The 20,241-nt window shown below is 49.3% G+C and overlaps 8 protein-coding genes across 8 annotated transcripts; 3 read left to right on the top strand and 5 right to left on the bottom strand.

The window, feature by feature from the left end:
* Positions 1–339: 339 nt before the first annotated feature.
* N7489_007095 (uncharacterized protein) lies at positions 340–1,041 on the top strand (the record flags this gene model as incomplete). The annotated part of the gene is made up of 5 exons (XM_056712845.1): positions 340–370; positions 469–495; positions 565–613; positions 679–694; positions 745–1,041. The coding sequence occupies 5 exons, from the start codon at positions 340–342 to the stop codon at positions 1,039–1,041; spliced, it is 420 nt and encodes a 139-aa protein (XP_056566560.1).
* A 512-nt stretch (positions 1,042–1,553) lies between these two features.
* pfy1 (profilin) lies at positions 1,554–2,339 on the bottom strand (the record flags this gene model as incomplete). Its single annotated transcript, XM_056712844.1, has 5 exons — positions 1,554–1,685; positions 1,781–1,915; positions 2,004–2,088; positions 2,205–2,220; positions 2,312–2,339. 5 exons carry the CDS (start codon positions 2,337–2,339, stop codon positions 1,554–1,556), a joined length of 396 nt encoding a protein of 131 aa, XP_056566559.1.
* A 1,381-nt stretch (positions 2,340–3,720) lies between these two features.
* N7489_007093 (uncharacterized protein) lies at positions 3,721–5,713 on the top strand (the record flags this gene model as incomplete). The annotated part of the gene is made up of 2 exons (XM_056712843.1): positions 3,721–4,554; positions 4,610–5,713. 2 exons carry the CDS (start codon positions 3,721–3,723, stop codon positions 5,711–5,713), a joined length of 1,938 nt encoding a protein of 645 aa, XP_056566558.1.
* Positions 5,714–6,355: 642 nt separating this feature from the next.
* Positions 6,356–12,385, bottom strand: N7489_007092 (RNA helicase SLH1; the record flags this gene model as incomplete). The annotated part of the gene is made up of 1 exon (XM_056712842.1): positions 6,356–12,385. The coding sequence occupies one exon, from the start codon at positions 12,383–12,385 to the stop codon at positions 6,356–6,358; it is 6,030 nt and encodes a 2,009-aa protein (XP_056566557.1).
* Positions 12,386–12,803: 418 nt separating this feature from the next.
* On the top strand, positions 12,804–13,702 carry N7489_007091 (palmitoyltransferase YKT6; the record flags this gene model as incomplete). Its single annotated transcript, XM_056712841.1, has 6 exons — positions 12,804–12,824; positions 12,899–12,957; positions 13,012–13,035; positions 13,100–13,469; positions 13,520–13,612; positions 13,667–13,702. The coding sequence occupies 6 exons, from the start codon at positions 12,804–12,806 to the stop codon at positions 13,700–13,702; spliced, it is 603 nt and encodes a 200-aa protein (XP_056566556.1).
* Positions 13,703–16,058: 2,356 nt separating this feature from the next.
* N7489_007090 (HPP family protein) lies at positions 16,059–16,256 on the bottom strand (the record flags this gene model as incomplete). Its single annotated transcript, XM_056712840.1, has 1 exon — positions 16,059–16,256. The coding sequence occupies one exon, from the start codon at positions 16,254–16,256 to the stop codon at positions 16,059–16,061; it is 198 nt and encodes a 65-aa protein (XP_056566555.1).
* A 1,217-nt stretch (positions 16,257–17,473) lies between these two features.
* Positions 17,474–17,770, bottom strand: N7489_007089 (uncharacterized protein; the record flags this gene model as incomplete). Its single annotated transcript, XM_056712839.1, has 1 exon — positions 17,474–17,770. The coding sequence occupies one exon, from the start codon at positions 17,768–17,770 to the stop codon at positions 17,474–17,476; it is 297 nt and encodes a 98-aa protein (XP_056566554.1).
* A 342-nt stretch (positions 17,771–18,112) lies between these two features.
* N7489_007088 (CocE/NonD family hydrolase) lies at positions 18,113–20,086 on the bottom strand (the record flags this gene model as incomplete). Its single annotated transcript, XM_056712838.1, has 3 exons — positions 18,113–19,523; positions 19,573–19,824; positions 19,893–20,086. The coding sequence occupies 3 exons, from the start codon at positions 20,084–20,086 to the stop codon at positions 18,113–18,115; spliced, it is 1,857 nt and encodes a 618-aa protein (XP_056566553.1).
* Between the last annotated feature and the right edge of the window lie 155 nt (positions 20,087–20,241).

Here is a 20,241-nt window from a genome sequence, read left to right as displayed (position 1 = left end):
CCGCCTACCATTCCCGACTTGGCGCCGATTACACGGCAGAATTGTGATTTTCGAGTTGTGTTCTGTTTACGTGCCTGGAGACTTTTTGCCTTTTGACCTTTGTCGAGAAATTTCTAAGCCTGTGAAAATACCGTTTCAACAAAGGACTCGCACGCGCTTTGAAACAACGCCATATCTTCGCTTCGTCTCTGCCGTATCTACCTGGCCTCTTGCCCTACCCATTCCGCAACCAAAGACCGCACTGACAAGTGTCGCGTGTTCTAACATACTACGTCGAGAATTATTTGCGCGACCCTCGATACCATATATCATCACCAGTCAAATCCAAAATAAACAAAGATGCCTAGCATGTGGTTATCAGAGAACCAGAGTCAGTCGCGTACATTCTACAAGCTGTGATGTTCACTGCCGTGACAGTGCATGTATAGCAATCTTTGAGCATATGCTAATCTATATAATATATTGTAGAGATCGGTGTGATCTTCTGCTCAGCTGGTATGAGATCGACTTTCCCGAAGCAAGGATCACATAGACCGAGAACTGACCGATCTTGCTGCTGATTAGGAGGCTTGTTTCTATTTGGAGGAGTAGTTATGTTCTTTGATCGGTCATTGTATGTCCATACTGATGTGTTCCATTTTTCTTGAAGTGAAACGAAAGCTAATACCGGTTTAATAGACTTGCTATGGGAAATGTACGCCACCATGCGCCAACAAAACTGTCACATTCAACTAACAACGCTAGATCCTGTTCCTCATCGGATTGACCCTCATTATCGGTGTCCAGAAAACCATGGTCTTCTTCACGCGCCCGCAAAAGCTCAAGGGCACTGCCGCTTTCGCCGCTGGTATCCTCCTTATCCTCTTCCGCTGGCCTTTGACTGGGTTCTTGATTGAACTCTACGGCTTGTTCATTCTGTTTGGCGACTTCCTTGTCACGATCGGTCAATTTGCGGGCAACATCCCCGTGGTAGGGCCATATATCCAGCGGGGGTTGGAAGTTCTTGCTGGCGGGAGGAGCAATGCTGAGCTTCCTGTATGAGTGTACACGAGCAGGGACTTGGCGATGAGGTTCCCCGATGCTATCCTAAAATTCGGATATGCGGACTTTATCATGTACGATCATGGGATATCAGATGCCCGTCATCCTGGTTGGAGATATCCAAGTAGGCTGTGCTATACATGTGTCACGGGATGGTACGATCCACCCATGGCCTTCAGCTTTATGTAATTAATAATGACCCTTATTGATCTTTCAGCGTTGACTTAATAGCAATAGCTGGTACTCAGTTAATACGCATGTTAGAATAGAGACAAATTACATTGTGCATCATACAAATCTGGTTCGTATCCTCATATTGTGCATTGGGGACCATGCCTAGATCGACGGAGCCCATCGAGGTAAAGAGATCCAGTCACCAAAGCCAGAAAGGAAGCATAAGCGAAACAGCCCGTTGGGCTCAAGAGGGAAATAGTCAAATGCTCCTTTATTCTTATTCTTCACAAACCCCACAACTCATCACATCATTTAGTTATCATTGCATATTTCCCAATTTACCGGGGGTTGTTGAGGTAGTCGACGAGGTTCTCGACAACGGTTGCAGCGTTGGTGGTCTGGACACTCTCGTTGTGGTGGGCAATGATGGTGCAAGAGGAGGCACGGGCAATAACGACACCCTCCTTACCCTATATCCCATACAAAGAGATTAGCACGGATTTTGATGTTATGGATTAATATAGCGCGAGGGCTCTTTTTAGGTCGAAGACAATGACATGCTTACCTTCTTGCCATATACACTGCGCTCGTCAGCCCTGATAGCCACGAACTTTTCACCGCAGACAGAGACACCATTGGCAAAGGCGTTGTCACTAGAAGTGTAGGCGCTGATCAGGGAGTTGATCTCTTCCTGAGAGAGCTGTATTTCGACAGAACAATAACGTTAGCGACTGTGTCAAGTCCGTGGCCCCACCCCGCACGGGGGAAAAAACAACGGGCGAGCTTACCGTGAAGCCGGGGGAGGCAGCCTCAAGACCGGAGAAGTCAGCGGCGAGAATACCAGCCTTGTCGAATTGACCCGAGCCCATCAGGCTGCGAGAAAAAAGTATGTCAGCATATGTAAAGGACCTCGGGATTGAAACAGCGAGATGATTTGGGGTTGGTAATAATGAGGGGAATATCAGAGGTCGAGGATAGCGGTGATGTACCTGGAGTCGACATAGCCTAGTTCAAGGAGAAATCTTATGTCAGTGGGCTCGAAGAAGCAAGGGTTGAACTGTCAGTTTGCAGTCTGCAGTTTCGAGGTGACACATACCTTGCCAGATTGCTGAGTGTTCGCCCATGGTAACTGTAAAGAAGCTGAGACAACGCTGGAGTTGATTGAGTTAGAGGTCAGGCAATAGAAGAAGAAGAAGGGAGAAAGGGCGCACACCTTTTGAATGTACAGAAAAAGGAGAGCTGGGAGAAGAGGAGTTGGTGGGGGGAAAAGAAGTCGTGGCGGTCGGGAGAGGACCCCGCCATATGACGATCCCACCGTTTGCAACTGACTTGGGATAGTTAACAAGCTTATATTTGTTGGTTTATTTTTCTGATTCCATCTTCGAATATACTATTCATTTCATCGTCTAGTTAGGACAATATAATCTGTACATGTATATAGGATGTAGGTGTGTATAGTCCGATATTCTCTTTAACTATACCAAGTAGCGGTGGGAGATGTCAACAATATACAGAATAGCTTAACATCAACAACTCTTTGGATGTGCCCATGCTGTATTCAAAACACTCATAATGACATGTATGACATACATATAGCATCCCGCTACCAGTCCAGTCCAGCCAGCCCAGTCCAGTCAGCTCAGTCGCTTTATGTACCGTCGATCATCACGGGACTCGATCGTGACAATGGCTGCCTTAAATGCCTTCGTGCCTTAGTGCCTGAACCTGAGAACTTCAAATTTGACCGCTAGTTAACTAGACTACTCCATTGTTGGTTAGCACAAGTAATTGACTAGTCTGTTTAGGACGTCGTCTCGGCTAATATCCGGCATTTTTGAGACATCCCATTGGAGACGGAGACAGCCTTGGCATCACATCGGATTGACGACTCATAATCCAAAGTCGGAGAATTCACGACATTCATAAGCCGTGCATATGTGGGCAAGTCCTATCAATGCTAATCCGTACACTCCGGACTGCTCCAGCGGCTGAATCGCCCCCTGATTCCAGGGTAAAACGCCAATTAAAACGCCCTTGTCTCAACTTTGGCTAGATGAAACACGCCTCCTGCATTTAGCTCCCCTTTCCAACGTGGTAGCGAGCTAATCAATCCGCGACCGATGCACTCATTCGTCCCGTAGGAAATAAGCATCTCACACGGACTTGATATTAGCGCTGAAACACCCCTCAAATTCCGCAAAAGAACGGGGGTTTGGGCTTGTTTCTTATGTTTTGGTTCGGTGCAGACTATTAATTTGTCTCATTTACATGGCTTGTATGCTCCACTCAATTTATTCGACCTTTTCATTAATATACTGGGCTATACCCTTCAAGTTCTGTTCTGTTCTGTTCTGTTTTTTGATTTTTTGCTGGCCTTCTGGAAGGCCCATCTCTTCTTATTTACCTGGAATTTTGTCTTAATATCATTCTCTTATCTTTCTTCTTTCTTCTTTACACTCACTTTATACTGCATGTCGGCTGGATTCCAATATACTAGTAAGAGAGATGGCACGTGGTATGACGGCAGTCCAGTCTCGCACTCAACCCAAGGAGACCATCTCGTTTCCTGTTTTGACCTATAGCGATGCCTTGCCACGGAGCGACCTTCGCACTCTTGATGAGGCCTCACATCAAGCAGCTCAGCCAATGGCTGGGCAGTGGGATTTCAGCCAGCCCTCTACGGGAGATGGGTGGTTCAGAAAGCCACCCCCGGACCAAGGTGCTACTTTCGACTTTCGCATAACCGCACCACCAGATGAAGCCATTCCCACTCGACCAGACCGTGCCCAAACCGAGCAACACATGATTGGTATTGCGTTGGGCAGTCCCGGCATGTTGGTAAACCAAGACGGGCCTCTACCGCCGCCCAGATTTGATACATCCACTTTTGCAGAAAGAGATTCAGGCCATAAGCCCAGCAAGTGGAAGAAGATCGGCGGGTTCTTCAAGGCAAAGAATGCGCTTACACCACTCCCGAATACCACTCAAGAAAGCGAGGTCAAGCCACAAGGCCACGGTTATAAACTACCAGAGAGGCCACAGAAGGCAAGACTGAGAAAGAACTCGACGGAGGAGTGGCCGAAACTTGAGATCGAGCCCACCAAGGTCCCTGTCCGAAGCGATCAAACTCCCCAGCGGAGTCGGACTATTTCACTCGGGAACCAGCCACCCAGGAATGAACCAAGTCCCCAGGGCCTCTTATTGAGTGTCGACATCCCGGACGTTCAGATGGAGCGGTACAGTGTCATGTTTAGCAATGTCGTCAACAAGAACCAAAAACCCTCACTGCTGGCCAGGAGGGCCAAAACACTAGACAATCTTCGCGTGCCTGATGCAAATGTATGGATTTTCATCGATTGGAGACTCGTACGAGACTAACCATGCACTGGTATAGGGCTTCTTAAAATCACCTGCACCACCCCCAATGCCCCAACGCCGGGCAACATCACCAGCGCAATCAAGCTTCACTTTATTTCCAGCTTCCCAGCCTTCGAAAGCGGCCCAGGTACTCGGCACGCAGAACTTTTCCCGTGGACCTAACCAACTGGTGAGAGCAAACACGCTCCCTGTCGAAAGCCCATCGAAGATGCCTGCGCCACAGCTCCGTCATGGTTCGAACGTGGGCAGTATGTCATCGTTCGAGTCACCCGTCATCCCAAAGCTTTTCTCGGAGCGTTCCAATACCCCACGGTCCTCTAATAGTTATGATAAGCCCCTTCCTGCTATCAAGCCGGAGCCACACACTACAGCTACTCCATTACAGAAGAGTGCTCAGCCAGAAAAGAAAACCCCATCTCCACAGAAGACCCGGTCGCAGCAGAGCGCCCAACCGCACAATATTGTTGTTACAAAGCCGGTTGCTCAGCCCCGGATTCATCCACAGCCGAGGAAGGATTCGCTGCCGCGAGCGGTAGAAAGACAGCCTCGGGATACTTCACCACAAAACAAGACCACCCAGCATCAGCCCAATAAGACACCAAACTACCACAGAACCAACGACTCAGTGCGGCCGCGTCTCACAGTTCAAACGGAAGGCAGACCACACCTACCCGCAAAGGACACACTATCTAGCAGTCCATCTCGAAGCTCTCCTACATCGCTGAACCCGACCCAGGACAAGATTGACCGAATCATGTCCCCACTATCCGCGTCAACTAATCCCAAATCCGGTGTATCTCCTAGATCCGGCGTATCGCCAGCAGATTCCATGCGTATGCCATTCACCGATGCTGCTGAGACATTTGATACCGCTGAGCAGGAGCCTGAGCCTGCACCCGAGCCTCGGCGTCCTATCCCAAGGGTTGAGGTCTCAACGGCACGTACTGTATCTGTCTCACGGGCAAAGCGGCAGGTTCTGGTTCCCATCGGCATGAGGATTGATCATTTAGAGCCGGAGGAGCGGGTCGTGCAGAGAAGACCTATGACCCCGCAAATTACAGATGCTCACCGGGGACATCGGCCTGGTGTCTCGCAGGAGTTGCAGATTGAGTGTCTGTGACATTCTACTGCGCCATTCTTTTCACTTTCGAAATTCTTTTGGTTTTTTCGTTTCATACCTGATTCCCCTTTGCCACCTCTCCTACTTTGTTCATACGTATCTTTGGTTGTCTACATATGGTCTTGGTACTTTCTACAACATCTTAATCCACGTCTTGAATGACACATGTTATTCATGGCCCGCGTTTAATTCTTAGTTCACCATCTCTTGCATACGCTTGCTATAGTAAGTGTGTAGACTCAACAGAGCACATCGGTCAACCATTGCAAAGTCTCGCTCAATCACAGCTTCAAATGAAGGATTCACATAAAGCCAATTTCACTTCGTTGACTGTTTTGTCTACCTAGGCACTACCGATGTCCCTTGAGGTATGAGTCACAGGCTATCATGCACCCTTTCGGATTGGACCTACAGCATCACAATATCTAAACATCCTAGAACAGACAAATCATCTACATATTTTACTAAAGGATCGCCAAAATTTGAGTATGGGTGTGGGAACGAGGATCATTGATTCATTCGAAACTCAGGAGGGGAGGCTTGAAGTGCCGAAGAAATGGTTCTCTATTTATTGTGATGACTGGAGATACATGCATGTTGTGTTCAGCTAAATTCGTCGATTAATAGTTTGAGCACTTGCTTCTAGTCCTTGGCAGGAACACTGGACTCTGCTACAGTCTGCGTCTCGATGCCAGTATCCAAAGTAACCTCGACATTGGAGACAGTCCATACCATCCCAATATATGAGTCACTGATGACTCTGATATTCACCCGAGCTGTACTGGTACTCGTGGAACCCGCGAGGATGCCTTCCGGGAATTTGACATTGGAGCGCACAGTTAACATGCCACCCTTGTTATCGCTGACAGGCCCTCCACGACTGGAACCAGCACCGTGGTTGTCCCTACCCTTGCCGTTGCCGTTGCCGTTGCGCTTAGATACTGGTGGCCAAGACACACGCTTCAGGCCAAGTAATTCACCATCCATGCCATTGGACAGAGCACTGCAAACAATCAAGAAGAAGCCCTCAGTTTGTGGTTTGGGGAACCGAGGGGAATAGACTTTGCATTCGGGGGTCGTGGGCTGGTTACGCCGTGTCATAGACACTTCAATGCCCTTAGCAGAAACACTCCCAACCGAGACCGACAGTTGAGGCAGCTGGGACGTAATGCGAGTAAAGTTAAATGGAAGGTTTAATTTCTTGACCAGAGCAGCAACTGCACCAGCAGGTTGTGACGAGAGCGACACCAGAGTTCCAGGGAGACCACTGCGTGGCTTGTCAGTCGGGACGCCTGGCAGAATCGACAACGGGTGGTCTTCAGGCCAGCGCGCCGACTTGATGCATTGGAGGAGAGTCATGAGCATTTGACACGCAGGAATATAGCCGAGCTCAGCCATGACATCGATTGAGGCCTGGATGACACGAATGCCTTGATCGAGCACAGATGTCTGATCGCCAACATAATCAGTGATGGGAAGATCGATCCGCGACATGTAAGCCTGGAGGAGAAGGAACGCCTTGGTATGTGGGTCCCAGAGGGGCGCATCGCCCATGCAGTCAATAGATAGCGGCAAGTTCTGGGCCAACTCAGCATTTATCAGATCTTCATTGTGTCTGACAGGCAGCTCGTCAAATTCGGTTGCGGAACACATCCAGCTCAAAACATCCTGGAAAGTCGGATCAAGTTTCGCATGGGACACGAGGTACCGGATCGTCTTATGCGATAGGTAGTAGTAACTCATGATCTTGCCGAAGGGAGTAGAGTCGACCTCTCCCGTGGCCGAGTCCACAAGAACACAGGACGATTCTGCAAGATCGTTGAGCGACTTCCCAACCAATTCAACCATGAAATCTTGAGCTGTAGCCTGGGCTGCCATCGTGTTTTGTTCCTCGGCAGATATCTCGAGGCCGTAGTATGAGGGGTTCTTGTGCAATCGACGGAAGAAGAATGTCCAAGTCAAGTAGTCCAATGCATCTTGCTGCGTTCCAATGGTTCCAGCAGATACCTCAGCGCCGAGATGGTTGTCGAGAACCTTGTGCAGCGTCGACTCGACGGGGAAACCGGTGTGGAGAAAGTGCTTGTAGAAAGCCTTCTTTGCGTCCTGGGTGAAGATGCGTGCAATACCGGAGGTGTCGAACTGCGGGCGCCCAGCACGACCAAGCATTTGCAGAACATCGGTTAAGTCCATGTCCCTATAACCTTCAATCTTAGCGTCGAAGAACTGTGTTCCTTTGACCACGACAAGGTGTGCTGGAAGGTTAACACCCCAAGCAAGTGTGCTAGTCGCCACAAGAACTTGGATCTTGTTGTTGGCAAATAGTTCTTCCGCCAGTTGACGGTCAGATTCAACCAAACCAGCATGATGCAAACCAATACCAAAGTTCAGGGCTTCTCTCAAGGCATCATCTTTCACCCGCGCGAGATTTAACTCCAGATCATCTTCAGACATTCTCACAAATCGACGAGGATTATCCTCCATACCGCAGTAATTGATCAAATCCTTAGCAGTCAGGCGCGTTTGTCGGCGAGAAGCAACGAAGACAATGACTGGCTTCTCTGGGGAGTGATTCTTGATCGCGAGGAAAGTTGGACGATTCATTGACTGCATCAAGGGACAGAAACCACGCTGTTCAGGGAACCCATCGATGAAAATCTCAAGGGGGACCGGACGAACTGAATGACGGAAGTTAAATAGACCTTCTTTGACACCAAGCCAGTTGGCCAAATCAGAAGCATTGGCACAGGCGGTGGACATGCCCATCAGTCGAACGGATCCTTTTGATTGGGAAGCGATATAATTCATTCGGGAAACAATGATTTCCAAAATGGGACCTCGATCACCGCCGAGCAAGTGAATTTCATCGATAATCACGAGGCTCACTTTCCTGACGTAGTCACGGGTCTGCCAACTACGTGAGATGCCGTCCCATTTCTCAGGTGTGGTGATTATGATATCGGCATCCCGAATAGTACGTGTGTCAGGTGTATTGTCACCGGTCAATTCAACAAGCTTCAGACCCATCTGTCTGGTGAGACGCTTACGCCAATCTTGAACTCGTTCACGGACCAAAGCCTTCATTGGTGCAATGTAGACAACCTTGGAGCCGGGTTTCTCACGGAAAGCCCACCACATTGCCAGCTCAGCTGCAACAGTCTTTCCACTACCAGTAGGAGAACCAAGGAGAACGTTGGCTGGTGTGTGGTAAAGGAGATGGAAGATCTGTGTTTGCATGGGATTGAAGAATTGGAAGCGCTGCCCATATATTTCCTCAAGAATGGGATTCTTGAGAGCCGATATAGGAAGTGGCTGGAGATTGAGTAGATCAGTATACACGCTTTCAGTGTCCGGTCGAATGAGGTGCTGGAAAGAAACTGGGCTAACGGTTTCAGCGCCCAGCCAGCGATCAGAGATCACACGAATGTAGATTTGACTGGGGAGGGGATCAGACAGCGGAATAGTGAAGTTGAGCTCGTGGTCAGCGTAAAGCTTCTTCCGGCTCAGGATGAAGTACTCGTGATGATAGATTTCTGATGTTTCCGAGTTCTCGACCCAGACCCAGAAAGATTCGGATGCTCCGTGGTGACGATCATTCCAGGTAAACTCGGGGTAGATGGAAAGGCGAATACGAAGCACGTCGCGGTTAAGGGGTGCAATCTCGGTCTCAACACTCAGAGTTGGGAAATTGTCCAGGAGCTTGGACAATGTGTTACCCATGCGGTGGTTATGAACAAGTTGGCCAATTTCCGCAGGCTCCATTTCTTTCATCGACTCTATGGAGGTAGTTGGAAGTTTTTCGTCGAGGTTACGTAGAATCGGCTGGGGCAAGTCGAACTGACGGAAAGGGTGATCAAAGGGCCATATCTGTTTCTCAATAGACTTGCAAAGAGACAACAGAACCTGGCATTGATAGCCCCAGCGGCGATTCAGCGCGATCATAAAGAGAGCACGGCAGATACGTGCCGCGTTTTGGGCAACATATCCGGTATCGGAGGCTAAAGCAAAGTCCTCAATTTTGGCGCGAGAGATATAGGCTTGCAACAAGAGGTTTGTCTTCGCATGCGGCGTATCGTTTCCTCCGGCAACTTCAGTCTGCGCAACTTCATCGCGCAGTCGCTGAAGCTCTTTCGACTCGGTGTCCCTAGATTGGATGTTGTCGAATTCTCCACTCATACTGATCATCTTGAGTACATCTGCCTCACCAGATCGGGGACGCATCATGTCGTTGAAAATCTCGACACTGGTTTGCAATACGTAGTATTGACTCGCAATGCGGCCCACATCCTTGGCCTTGAGATCTTCGGTCTTGTCGTTGAAGATGATCATCTGACTCTTTTGTAGCACCCGAGCTGCTTGTAAGATCAACTGCCTCCGCCTTTGAACCAACATTGGGTCATCGCGTAACTCGGCAAACTCGATTCCATAGTTTCTCGGCTCACGTTTCATGCGCACATAGAGGTAAGAGTAGCCAAGCCATTGTACAGCCTCTGGAACAGAGGTGACTGTCCCAAGCGAGATTTCAGCATTCAAGTTATCCACAAGTCGACTAGAGAAGCGCGACTCAATGGGCTGCTGCGCAGTCACAGCAGATAGGTAGTGGTTCAACTTGTCATGGGTAGTACAGATAAATCCAATACCTGTGTCCTGGAATTGTGGACGACCTGCACGACCAAAGATTTGCATAACATCGAGAATGCTAAGATCAATGAATTTACCCTCTTGGGGGTTATACAACTGAGTACCTTTGATAACAACCGCGGCTGCGGGGAGGTTGACGCCCCAGGCTAGGGTGGCTGTACAGCACAGTACCTTGATTAGACCTTCTGAGAACATCCGCTCCATCAGATTTCGGTCGCTTCGAGTCATTCCGGCATGATGAGTTCCAAATCCGCTGGCGAAGAGGTCTCGCAATTCACGCGCACGCGCGTGTTTCATGTCACGAAGGGCGTTGGAATAGTTTTCATGATCATGACAGCTGAATAAGTCTTCCCGGCCCTCCTCTGCAGCTAGCTGCATAAGCATCCTGGCAGTCATTACCGTATCTTTGCGGGAGTGGACGAAAACCATGACTTGGTGGCCTCTCTCCATCATATCGCGGACCTTCTCGTAGGCAACAGAGTCAATGTTGTCACGAGACTGTTTGGAGCCGGGCTTTCCTTTGACGCCGATGAAGTGTTGCTCAAGAGGTACGGGTCGGAATGATTGATCAAAGAAGAACATGCCGGCCATTTTGTTCACTTTCAAGAAGTCCGCCACATCGGTATAGTTCGGAAGGGTGGCTGATAGGCCAATAATACGAATTAGTGACTGTGTGCTTTCTACCTGACGTTGGGTTCGAGCGACCAAGGATTCGATGACCGCTCCTCGCTCATCGTGCAACATGTGGACTTCATCAATAATCAGAAGGCGGACTTTCTGAACAAGCTCTGTGTCTCCGGTGCTTTTCCGCGTTACGACATCCCATTTCTCAGGGGTAGTAACGATGATCTGGGTCTCAACGATCTCCCGCTTGGTCAACTGCATATCACCGGTCAGTTCGCGGACCTTGATTCCCAACCAGGCTAAACGTTTTCCGAGTTTCTCTGTCACCTCAGCAGCCAAAGCCTTCATGGGAGCAACATAGACGATCTTGAAATCGTCAACTTGAACAGTGAACTCCGTCGCTTCTGGGTTTTCCAACGGATTGGGAGATGTGTTCTTTCCCACAGCATTGAGAACAGTCAACATGGCGGCATCCGTTTTACCAGCACCAGTCGGCGCGCAAATAAGCATATTTTCGTTGGTTTTGTATGCAACATCGTAGAGCAAGCTTTGCATACGATTCAGGGTTTTATAACCCTTGAAAGTACCCCGGCAAAGGCCATCCATTTCAGCTATCTCCACCATTTTCCGGCCCTTTCCAAGTGTTCCAACCTTTGACGCCGGAATCGCGAATTCAGTGTATTTCGGTTCCTCGATCTGCTCGCTTCCCAGAGGCAGCCCGTATTTCCTTCCATTAGCAGAAAGTGTATTTCCGGAGGTGTGCTGCTTGAAAACATGCGGGTAGGAGGGTTCCGATCGGGTCTGGGCCGGCATCAAGGTTGCATGCTTATGTTCAAAGTCGCGCTGTCGCAGAGCATGTTCTCTCTCTGCTCGTGTTTGAAGTCTGCCTGCCATGAGCCCATCTGTCTGGGATTCCAAACGGGGTCCCTTGTCCGACAGAATTTCTCCCCGGTGTGCAATCAGCTCAATCACCAGATCCAGGTCATCGAATCCAACAACCTCGGCCAAAGACATTTGTAGCTCCTCGTCGTTGCTGTCAGCAGCCAGAGTGGCGATGACTTGCTGAGCGAGCTCTGTCGCATCCATAGATGAGTTTCGTATGGCCAAATCCTGACACTTGTCTTCCAGCCAGAACCGATCGTAAGAGGACCCCGGTGCGAGATGAGGTTCGTCGAGTCCATGCAAGTCGTCCAGATCATCGGAAGTTTCATCGTCAGAGCTGATGATATCCCACACATCATCATTTGTCCCGGGAGAAGAGTAGTCGTCATCAATGTCTAGATCAATATCGCTTCCATAACTGATCAATTCATGAGGAAGGGCTTGGGGGAGCTTCAGATCAGCAATAGCCTGGCGCATGGCTGCTAGTTGCGTCAGCCATTGCGACTCGGTAGCTGCGATGCTGTCCATTGTCGAGCAGATATGACTGTTCACTTGACGTAATGACCAAGAAGTGATAAGCCAAGCAACAAAGAATGTAGGGAACGAGGGGATAAGCTGGGCCAAAAGGAGTTATAGGGCAGGCCTGCAGGGCTCAGCCGGTCGCATGACAAGAGCGGTGTGCTTCTCATGCCTCAGGCCACAATGCGGAGGGTCCAGTGCATCATTGTTATCGGCAACTCAGGAGCCTCTGTTTTAGGCTTTAACACTTGTCACTCTGCTTTGCCCCTTCAGCTGACCATACAGCTGACCTCGTACGATAAAGAAGTTGCCTGGTGCTTTTGACACTAGAGTAATTCCTGGATACGCAACTACTACAACCCGACGCCCCACTACCCTCGACAGCTATTTGCCTCCTTGTCCTTGTGCGGACAACCACGCTGTCACCATGAAGATTCTTTATATCGGCGTATGTTCCATTGCAGCTTGGATTTAACTCAATATAAGCTTTGATACGGTGCTTATCATCTATAAATCTTGCAGGTTTTCCGGAACGACACGCAGCCAGCTCTCCAGCTATGCGGGGAAAAGGACCTCAGCAGGTAGTTTCATATGCGCGCTGCAACTGACTGGATCGTCTCGCTAATTACTAATAGCTTTTCGCGCTTCACTCGTCAGAAGTATGCTCACACATCCTCTCTTGGTCCGATATGGTTAGGTCACTAACCGCCAACCGCTTAACAGCTACGATGAATTCCTGATGCTCTTCACCCGAACTGTCGCCGAGAAGACAAAGCCAGGCCAACGACAGGATATTGAGGAGAAGGCCTACACATTCCACGCCTACGGACGGACAGAGGGTGTTGCCGGTGTTATTGTGACAGACGGAGACTACCCTGCCCTAGTGGCCCACCAGCTTTTGGGCAAGATTGTGGACGAGTTCCTTGCCAAACACCCACGTACTGCCTTTTCCGACCCCTCTTTGCGTGAGAATGCCTGCCCCCTGCCACAACTGAAGGAATATATCGTCAAGTACCAGGACCCAAGCCAGGCCGACAGCATCATGAAGATCCAGCAGGAGCTTGACGAAACCAAGATTGTCCTTCACAAGACGGTATGCTCTTATGTTTGTATGGGCTCACTCCACGTGCTAACTGTTTACAGATCGAAAGTGTTCTGGAGCGCGGTGAGAAGATTGACTCCTTGGTTCAGAAGAGTGATGGGCTGTCAGCTCAAAGCAAGATGTTCTATACCCAGGTATGTGAATCGAATTTTGCTTTCGTTTGAATGAGCTAACACAACCAAACCTAGGCCAAGAAGCAAAACTCTTGCTGTGTTGTCATGTGAGCCAGAATTAGCGGTACGTGGTGTATTCGATTATGACACCTTGTTCATGGATTTAACTTGTGTAATCAGACGCTGAAACGATGCATTTATTTGCTATTGTATTTGCTCTCATTTTTCTATGACTATATATATCTGTACCAAATTGTCTCAATTAGGAGGACGTCTTCGACTGTTTTTGTTCTTCTGTGAAGTCTTTTGCCATAAACTCGGGGGGATCTTAGGAACTGAACATGTTCTGAGCAAGTCCTTATAAATGGCCAACTACAAGTTACTACAACGGCAAAGGACCGTAGAGTATGAAAGATAACCAACATATGTAGATCGTAGATCGTGATCAAGTATAGCTGAGCCTAAGACTCTGAAGCACAAGTGGCGTTCCTAGTGCTCCACCCGGGCCCCGGGCCGCATTACGCCAACAGGGGCCTCGGGGCCTTCCGCCCTCTGAAGGTTGCATCGGGACATTGACTTGGTCCTTCAAGTGAAGCGCGTTGAGATAGTCCGTATGCATCTTGTCTCGCTTACCCTTGCTCTCCCTTTCCATCCTGAAAACTCTTCTCTTGAGCAACGTGCCCACTGGCGGCCTTCTCCACAGAAACGGCAGCTCAACCCATAAAAAGGGTATGAGTTTTCCTCCCAGGGCCTTCTTGTGGCTCAGACTTGCGATATCGCTTGCTGCCTTCAACATTTTCCCATAATACATTAGGCAGGGTCGAGAGCTGCCCGGGGGTACGCTGGCCTAGCCACTCCACATGCGTTTGGGTTTGGAACTCCAGAATATGGCGGGGAACGTGGTCGCCTCTTAGAGAATGTTCTTCATCAATCCAGTTCCATTCCCAGAGAAGTCCTTCTCCTCAAACTGCACCTCATAATGGTTCAGCTGATACAGGACGAAACTGAGATTATCCCTGAATGCTTTATGCCCTTCGCGTGAAAATTTGGGTACAAACATTACAGGGCTCGGCTCGGAAGCGACCAAGTCCGTAGACAAAACCCTCCCGGTGGATATCTTTGTAATCTTCCGCAGACATGGTGAAAACTTCCAAGGTTGTTATATATCTAAGGTACTCACAATTAGCGCACTCGCCATTTACTGGGTCGCGTCTAGACGACAGTTGGGACTGCTACCTTGTGATCACTTAGACTGATTTGGGTCTGATGTGATGGAAAGAATACCTGACAAGGATGATGGGGATGATGGAGAAGAGGAAGGAGAGGCGGAGGAAGGGTGTAGAGATATTGAGATACTGGTCTTTCCAGGTTTGCTGTTGTTCCCTCTGTACACTTTGTGTCGCGTCTTCCTTTCGGAAACACCATTGCTTCTGGACCACAATCCCATTTCTATATATTTAGGCATCACTTCCATATAATACCTGTAAAGATACATGAATTGATATTATATGCGCTTTAGTAGCACCTAGGGCAACTACATACGCAGGTATGATTGGTCCTCGACCTGTATCGGAAACAATGTTTACGAATTCCATGAGAGATTGATATACGGCCCAGGTAGGAGACGAGGAGGCATAACTATACACAGAGATATGCCTGATTGGGAAAAGTCTCAAGAAGTTGCTGAGATGATCTAGGAAGCAGTAACCATATATAACTATACTGAGCAGGGAGTAAGAGGCGGATGAAGGGCTGGTAAATAATTCTTAAGGGAAAGGCTAGCTATGTTAGCTATAGCTAGGGGGATATCCACAGATTATGATTAGCAAACATGTATAGTCAGTATACAAAGAAACCTTGGAACCTCCGCACGCGAATTCTATCAGCGAGACAATGTTGAATTATATGGTTGTGATGATTATATCGGAGAGAGCGACCTACACATGTAAGCTTGGAAGCTACCTAGGACTTGAGGTTGAAGGTGAACCACTGATACTAACTACGTAGGTGTCGTACGTGATCTGAACTGAGTTCGAGCTTTCCACGGTTCCTACCTCGTGGATCGATGGCTTGGCGACCCGTACACGGGCCGGGACGGGCACGGAGTAACGGTTCCAAGGTTATTTTGAGCCATTAAGTACCTAAATATCTAAGTAGTATGTGGAATGTGACTTTTATCCCGTAGTTAAATCCAACAATACTCCAGAGGGTCATACTTCGCCCCTAACCCTCGTCAGAAAGACCACACTGGCTGGACTAGCCACCCAAAGGGACATAGCATGTCTGTTCCCGCTGAACTTCCTTTCATGTATCACAATAAGGGGTGGACATCATACCCAGCAGCCCCCCGAGATCTATGATTTCAAATTGCTATCCTGTGGAAGAACAGGCTTTGCAGCGGGTGGACTTATCCAGAAAACGGGATAACAGCGTTGGATATTGTTCACGATCAGAGCCACAACCAGGATCATAGTCGACGAAAGTAGGACAACTGGCTGGTAATCCGAGATAGTGCCCACACAGCTTCGTCCACTGCTGGAAGGAGGGTCGTGGCGCCGGCTGGAGGATAAGTTGTCTCGGTGACCTGCATAACAACAACAGCAACAGCGGATGGAAGCGAAGCGGCGACCCAGCGCAAAGTATTGAACCTTTCTCCATTGGGCATTAAACTCTTCAGCTATTCCTGTTGAACAAAAAGAGGGTGCCCCCTTGTCATAGACACGGTCAAACAGCGGTGGAAGATACATCACTATTCAAATGCTCCAACAATTCCGTAGTACTTTCTGTGGACAGTACTTACGCAATATGAAAGTCTCAAAAGCTGTCGGAGCTAATCGAATATGGTAGCTCCCGCCGAGTAGATCCGTATGCGCGAGTTTTTAGAGAACCGAGGTGATTGATTGGTTGAGCGAACAGACTATACCGACTGCGGTGTTGCGAGTATTTGGCCTGCGATACTTCAGGCTAGGATCCACCTTTTCGTACTCCGTACAAAAATCATGTTCGCCGGCACTTAATCTCTCTAATATTTAAGTACTCCTTTCTCCAATTTGGAGTTCATTCCTCTAATTTTGAGCCATCTTGATTATCCGCGACCTGTCATACAAAGAGTCCATATTGAAACTTCCAGACACTGTTGGTCGCTTCCAGGGGTAAGAATCATTCCTCGGAGGACCCACAGCTCCCAGGAGTGACGACATAGCTCCAGGAAAGAGGGGTGTTCTCGAGCTTTAGCTTGGAAAGAACAGTTTGCAATCGGTGGGAATCCACCGGTCACCTTAATCACTGTAACTAGCTACAACATATAGCATTCGCCCACAGAAGCTGTAAATGTGGTTGAAGCCCTGCGCATTCAGTAATTCTGCTGAATTCAGCACGTGGTTTTCCTTATTCGACTCCTCGTCATCCCGTAGGCTCCGCTTCTCTAAATAATACAAACTTCCGTAAGAAAATGTGGTTCTTTCTCTGTATCGAGTCTATGGTACGTATCATCACAGGCGCTGTACAGTTCGGTCTTGGAACTACTCCACAGCCATGAAAAACTGGGTACATTTTGGTCTAGTTGGTAGAACAACTTGGGCGAGGGGGGGGGGTAAAACGAACCACCCATCCATCCGTGATGTAATGTCTGACGGGGGCTCGCGGTGAAGCCACTGGCTTCCGTTGCTCGGAGATTCGGTTCACGCCATTGTTGCCGTTGTTGCCGTCGTGGATAGAGCCTTCTTTGTTGAGATGATAGGGATAGCAGACGTAGGAGACGCCGCAGTGCTGGTGAGAAACGTGGTCCCCACTGCCCCTGAATCCTCTTCCCAAAAAAAAAAAAAAAAAAAAAAAAAAAAAAAAAAAAACACCCCCGAGGACAGATCATGCGTCTTACGCGGATTATAGCTCTTCTCCTTGGTCGATAACAAGAGCGCAGTCGCTCTGTGGCCAAGCGACAGCGGTAACGATGAGTCCGGCAGCGATCTGTTCCTCAACTAGAAAAGTTTGTTGACTCTGGTCGACTTGACCAGAAGTCAAACGTGCAACCGAGGTAGAATCATTCCCGGAACGCTCTTGATAGGGCCAATCGAAGCCAGCTGCTTCAGCTGCGTCCAAAAGCCAAGTGTTTTCGTCACACTGAAAGGATTGTTCTCCATCCTGGCCAGGAACCGTAAATGTAATTGTGAAGACAGCCATGCTAACGACCTTGGTGAAAGTTGGTGATAGCGGAGGGATGGGTTTTGAATAGGTGTAGTGGGGGGTGTGACATTGATAATGGCAACAATTTATACTCTCGACTAAGGTTTTCTGGAAATTCCCGAAAAAGGGGATGGCGCTCGCTAAGTGATCCAGACAGACCAATGCCAAAAGTGCCTCACCACCTGGGCAGTGGGCACTGATGATCGTGATGTCACCGCTATTCTGGGTCCATCTTTCTTTTGCTGGTTAAGTGTGATCAACATATACAAGACTGTCTTGAACAAGGTTTTTGATAAGCTATATACAGACATCTCTAAGCATTCAACGTTCGAAGCCAAATCAATTCTCACCACCCTTCGGCGGAATGACAGGCAAGGAGACGTAGTTTTGAAACTGAGATCCGAAATGGATGTGATTGTTCCCATGAAATTTCTCCTTCGACCTATTGCCAATAGTTAGCGGATATGTTTCCGTTCTCCGTTGATAAGATACTTGCCGATCGATTGGGGAGTCATGCTTGAAGATACCGCATCCCTGCGTATCACCCGAGGCGACTTCCAGAATGATTTTGCCTCCTTGTTCCACAACGACGTTTGTTGGCCAGATCTCCACATCCACAGCGTAGATATCGCCCACAATGACTGGCTCCACGTCCGTGCTCACGTAATTTCGATGAGGCAGCCATGCTCGGTGCTTGTAGTGATTAGGATCAATCTTCCGCAAGCTAACACGCAGCCAGCCCTTGGTCAAGGGCACAGGATCGCCGGCCGTGCCCGTATAAAAGACCTCCTCACCTGCTGGAGAGATGTATCGCAAGGTGACGAAAAGATCAATGTCGGAAGGGATGATCTCACTTCCTGGATCCGGAGTCACCGAAACATTCAGATGTGCCACAATGTGACCGGTAATCTCTGTCTCTTGCGTAAAAGATTCAGTCTCAAACCGCAACAGCTGCGGGCTGTCGAGGGTGCCCAAAGCAGGGTAAGAGACCTTTGTCACAGGCAAGCTCTTAATTGCGGTCTCATTACCGATTAATCTTCCGTCGGGGTGAAGGAAGAAAGGGGTGTATTGCGTCCGGGCAATTGGCCACTCGTGCTCACTGCGCCGGGTGTATGCTCTTTCGGCCTTTGCATCGTTGAAGCCGACGTCCCCCTTGCGCAGAATAAGGCTGACAGGTGGCAGCTTGCCAGGGATACTCCAGCCCTCACGATCTTCACCTTTGAGGAAAGCATCCAGAAAGCTGCGCTGGATCTCCACCTCGTCGTGATAGTAGAAAGGCAAATCGTGACGACCAGTAATGAAGCGCAAGTATTTCAGGGGAGACCCTGCCCACGTCCAGCCCTCCACATTGCCGCGCAGATGTAGACAGATTCCGCCCCAATTGGCAACGCTGAGCACGGGCACCTGAATATCACCCATATTATACTCCTTGGACGCGTAGTAGACGTCATCGCGGAACCTGTGAGCCACGTTGTCTTCCGTTTGGTCGCGACGGTTGGCAGCCAATTCCTCTTTTGACAGATCGCCCTCAATGGTATCGGGTCCCCAGTTACGTGCAGCACGTCCTGGGATGCCATACTGGTTGGTGATGACTTGGCGGTCCCACCAAAATTTGATGAAACCATTAGATAGAATGCCACCTTGACGACAGCGATCGCGGTAGTAATCTGACATCCCTTCCCAGGGAATTATCGCCGCAAGGCCCTTGGGCTGACGAGCAGCGACACGCCACTGGCTCCCTCCATAGTAGCTGCCTAGGGGTCAGAACCGCACAAAGTTTTGAATCCGAGGAATCTCACCTAACGCCCAGCAGACCAACTTTTCCCGACGACCACGTCTGCTCGGCCGCCCATTCGATCACGTCGAAGAAAGCTTCACTTGTGCCGCGGGACATGGTATCCAGCACGCCTGGCGACTGCCCGAGACCTCGCTCGTCGGCGCGCACAACGGCATAACCATGGCGGGTCCAGAATCCAGGGTCAGGTGTCTCCCACGCCGAATGTGCCGAGTGGTGCTCCGAGTTGACTTCCGCGAAGGATGAAGGGTGGAATCTAACCAAGGTTGTCAGCAAGTATGGCTGAGATAGGAGCAGCTTGTGAGAAGAGTTCTGGCCGGTTACATTTCGTAGTGGATGTCCTTCCCGTAAGGTCCATACGTCACGATCACTGGGACGAGCGCTTCGGTCTTGGGTCGATATATGTTGCAGCGGATGAGGCCACCAGTCGCCTTGAGTGGGACGGTGACATTCTGCTCGAAGATGTATGGGAACGAGGTAGTGTCCACCTTCTGGATATCGCCAATGGCATTAGGCATTGTGCGACACAGTCTCCAAGGTTCGTTTGCGTGGAAAAAGAAAGAAAAAGTAAGAGTGAACAGTTACAACTTCCAAGGTCTATTTCCGACAATCTCTTTTTTTCTTTTTACTTATATTTCGCACTCATACGTGTGACCTCCACCCGAGGACTGGC

Source organism: Penicillium chrysogenum, assembly GCF_028827035.1.
Source record: "Penicillium chrysogenum strain IBT 35668 chromosome Unknown utg000004l_segment0_segment0, whole genome shotgun sequence".
NCBI lineage: Eukaryota > Fungi > Ascomycota > Eurotiomycetes > Eurotiales > Aspergillaceae > Penicillium > Penicillium chrysogenum.
This window is presented reverse-complemented; position numbering and strand designations above follow the sequence as displayed.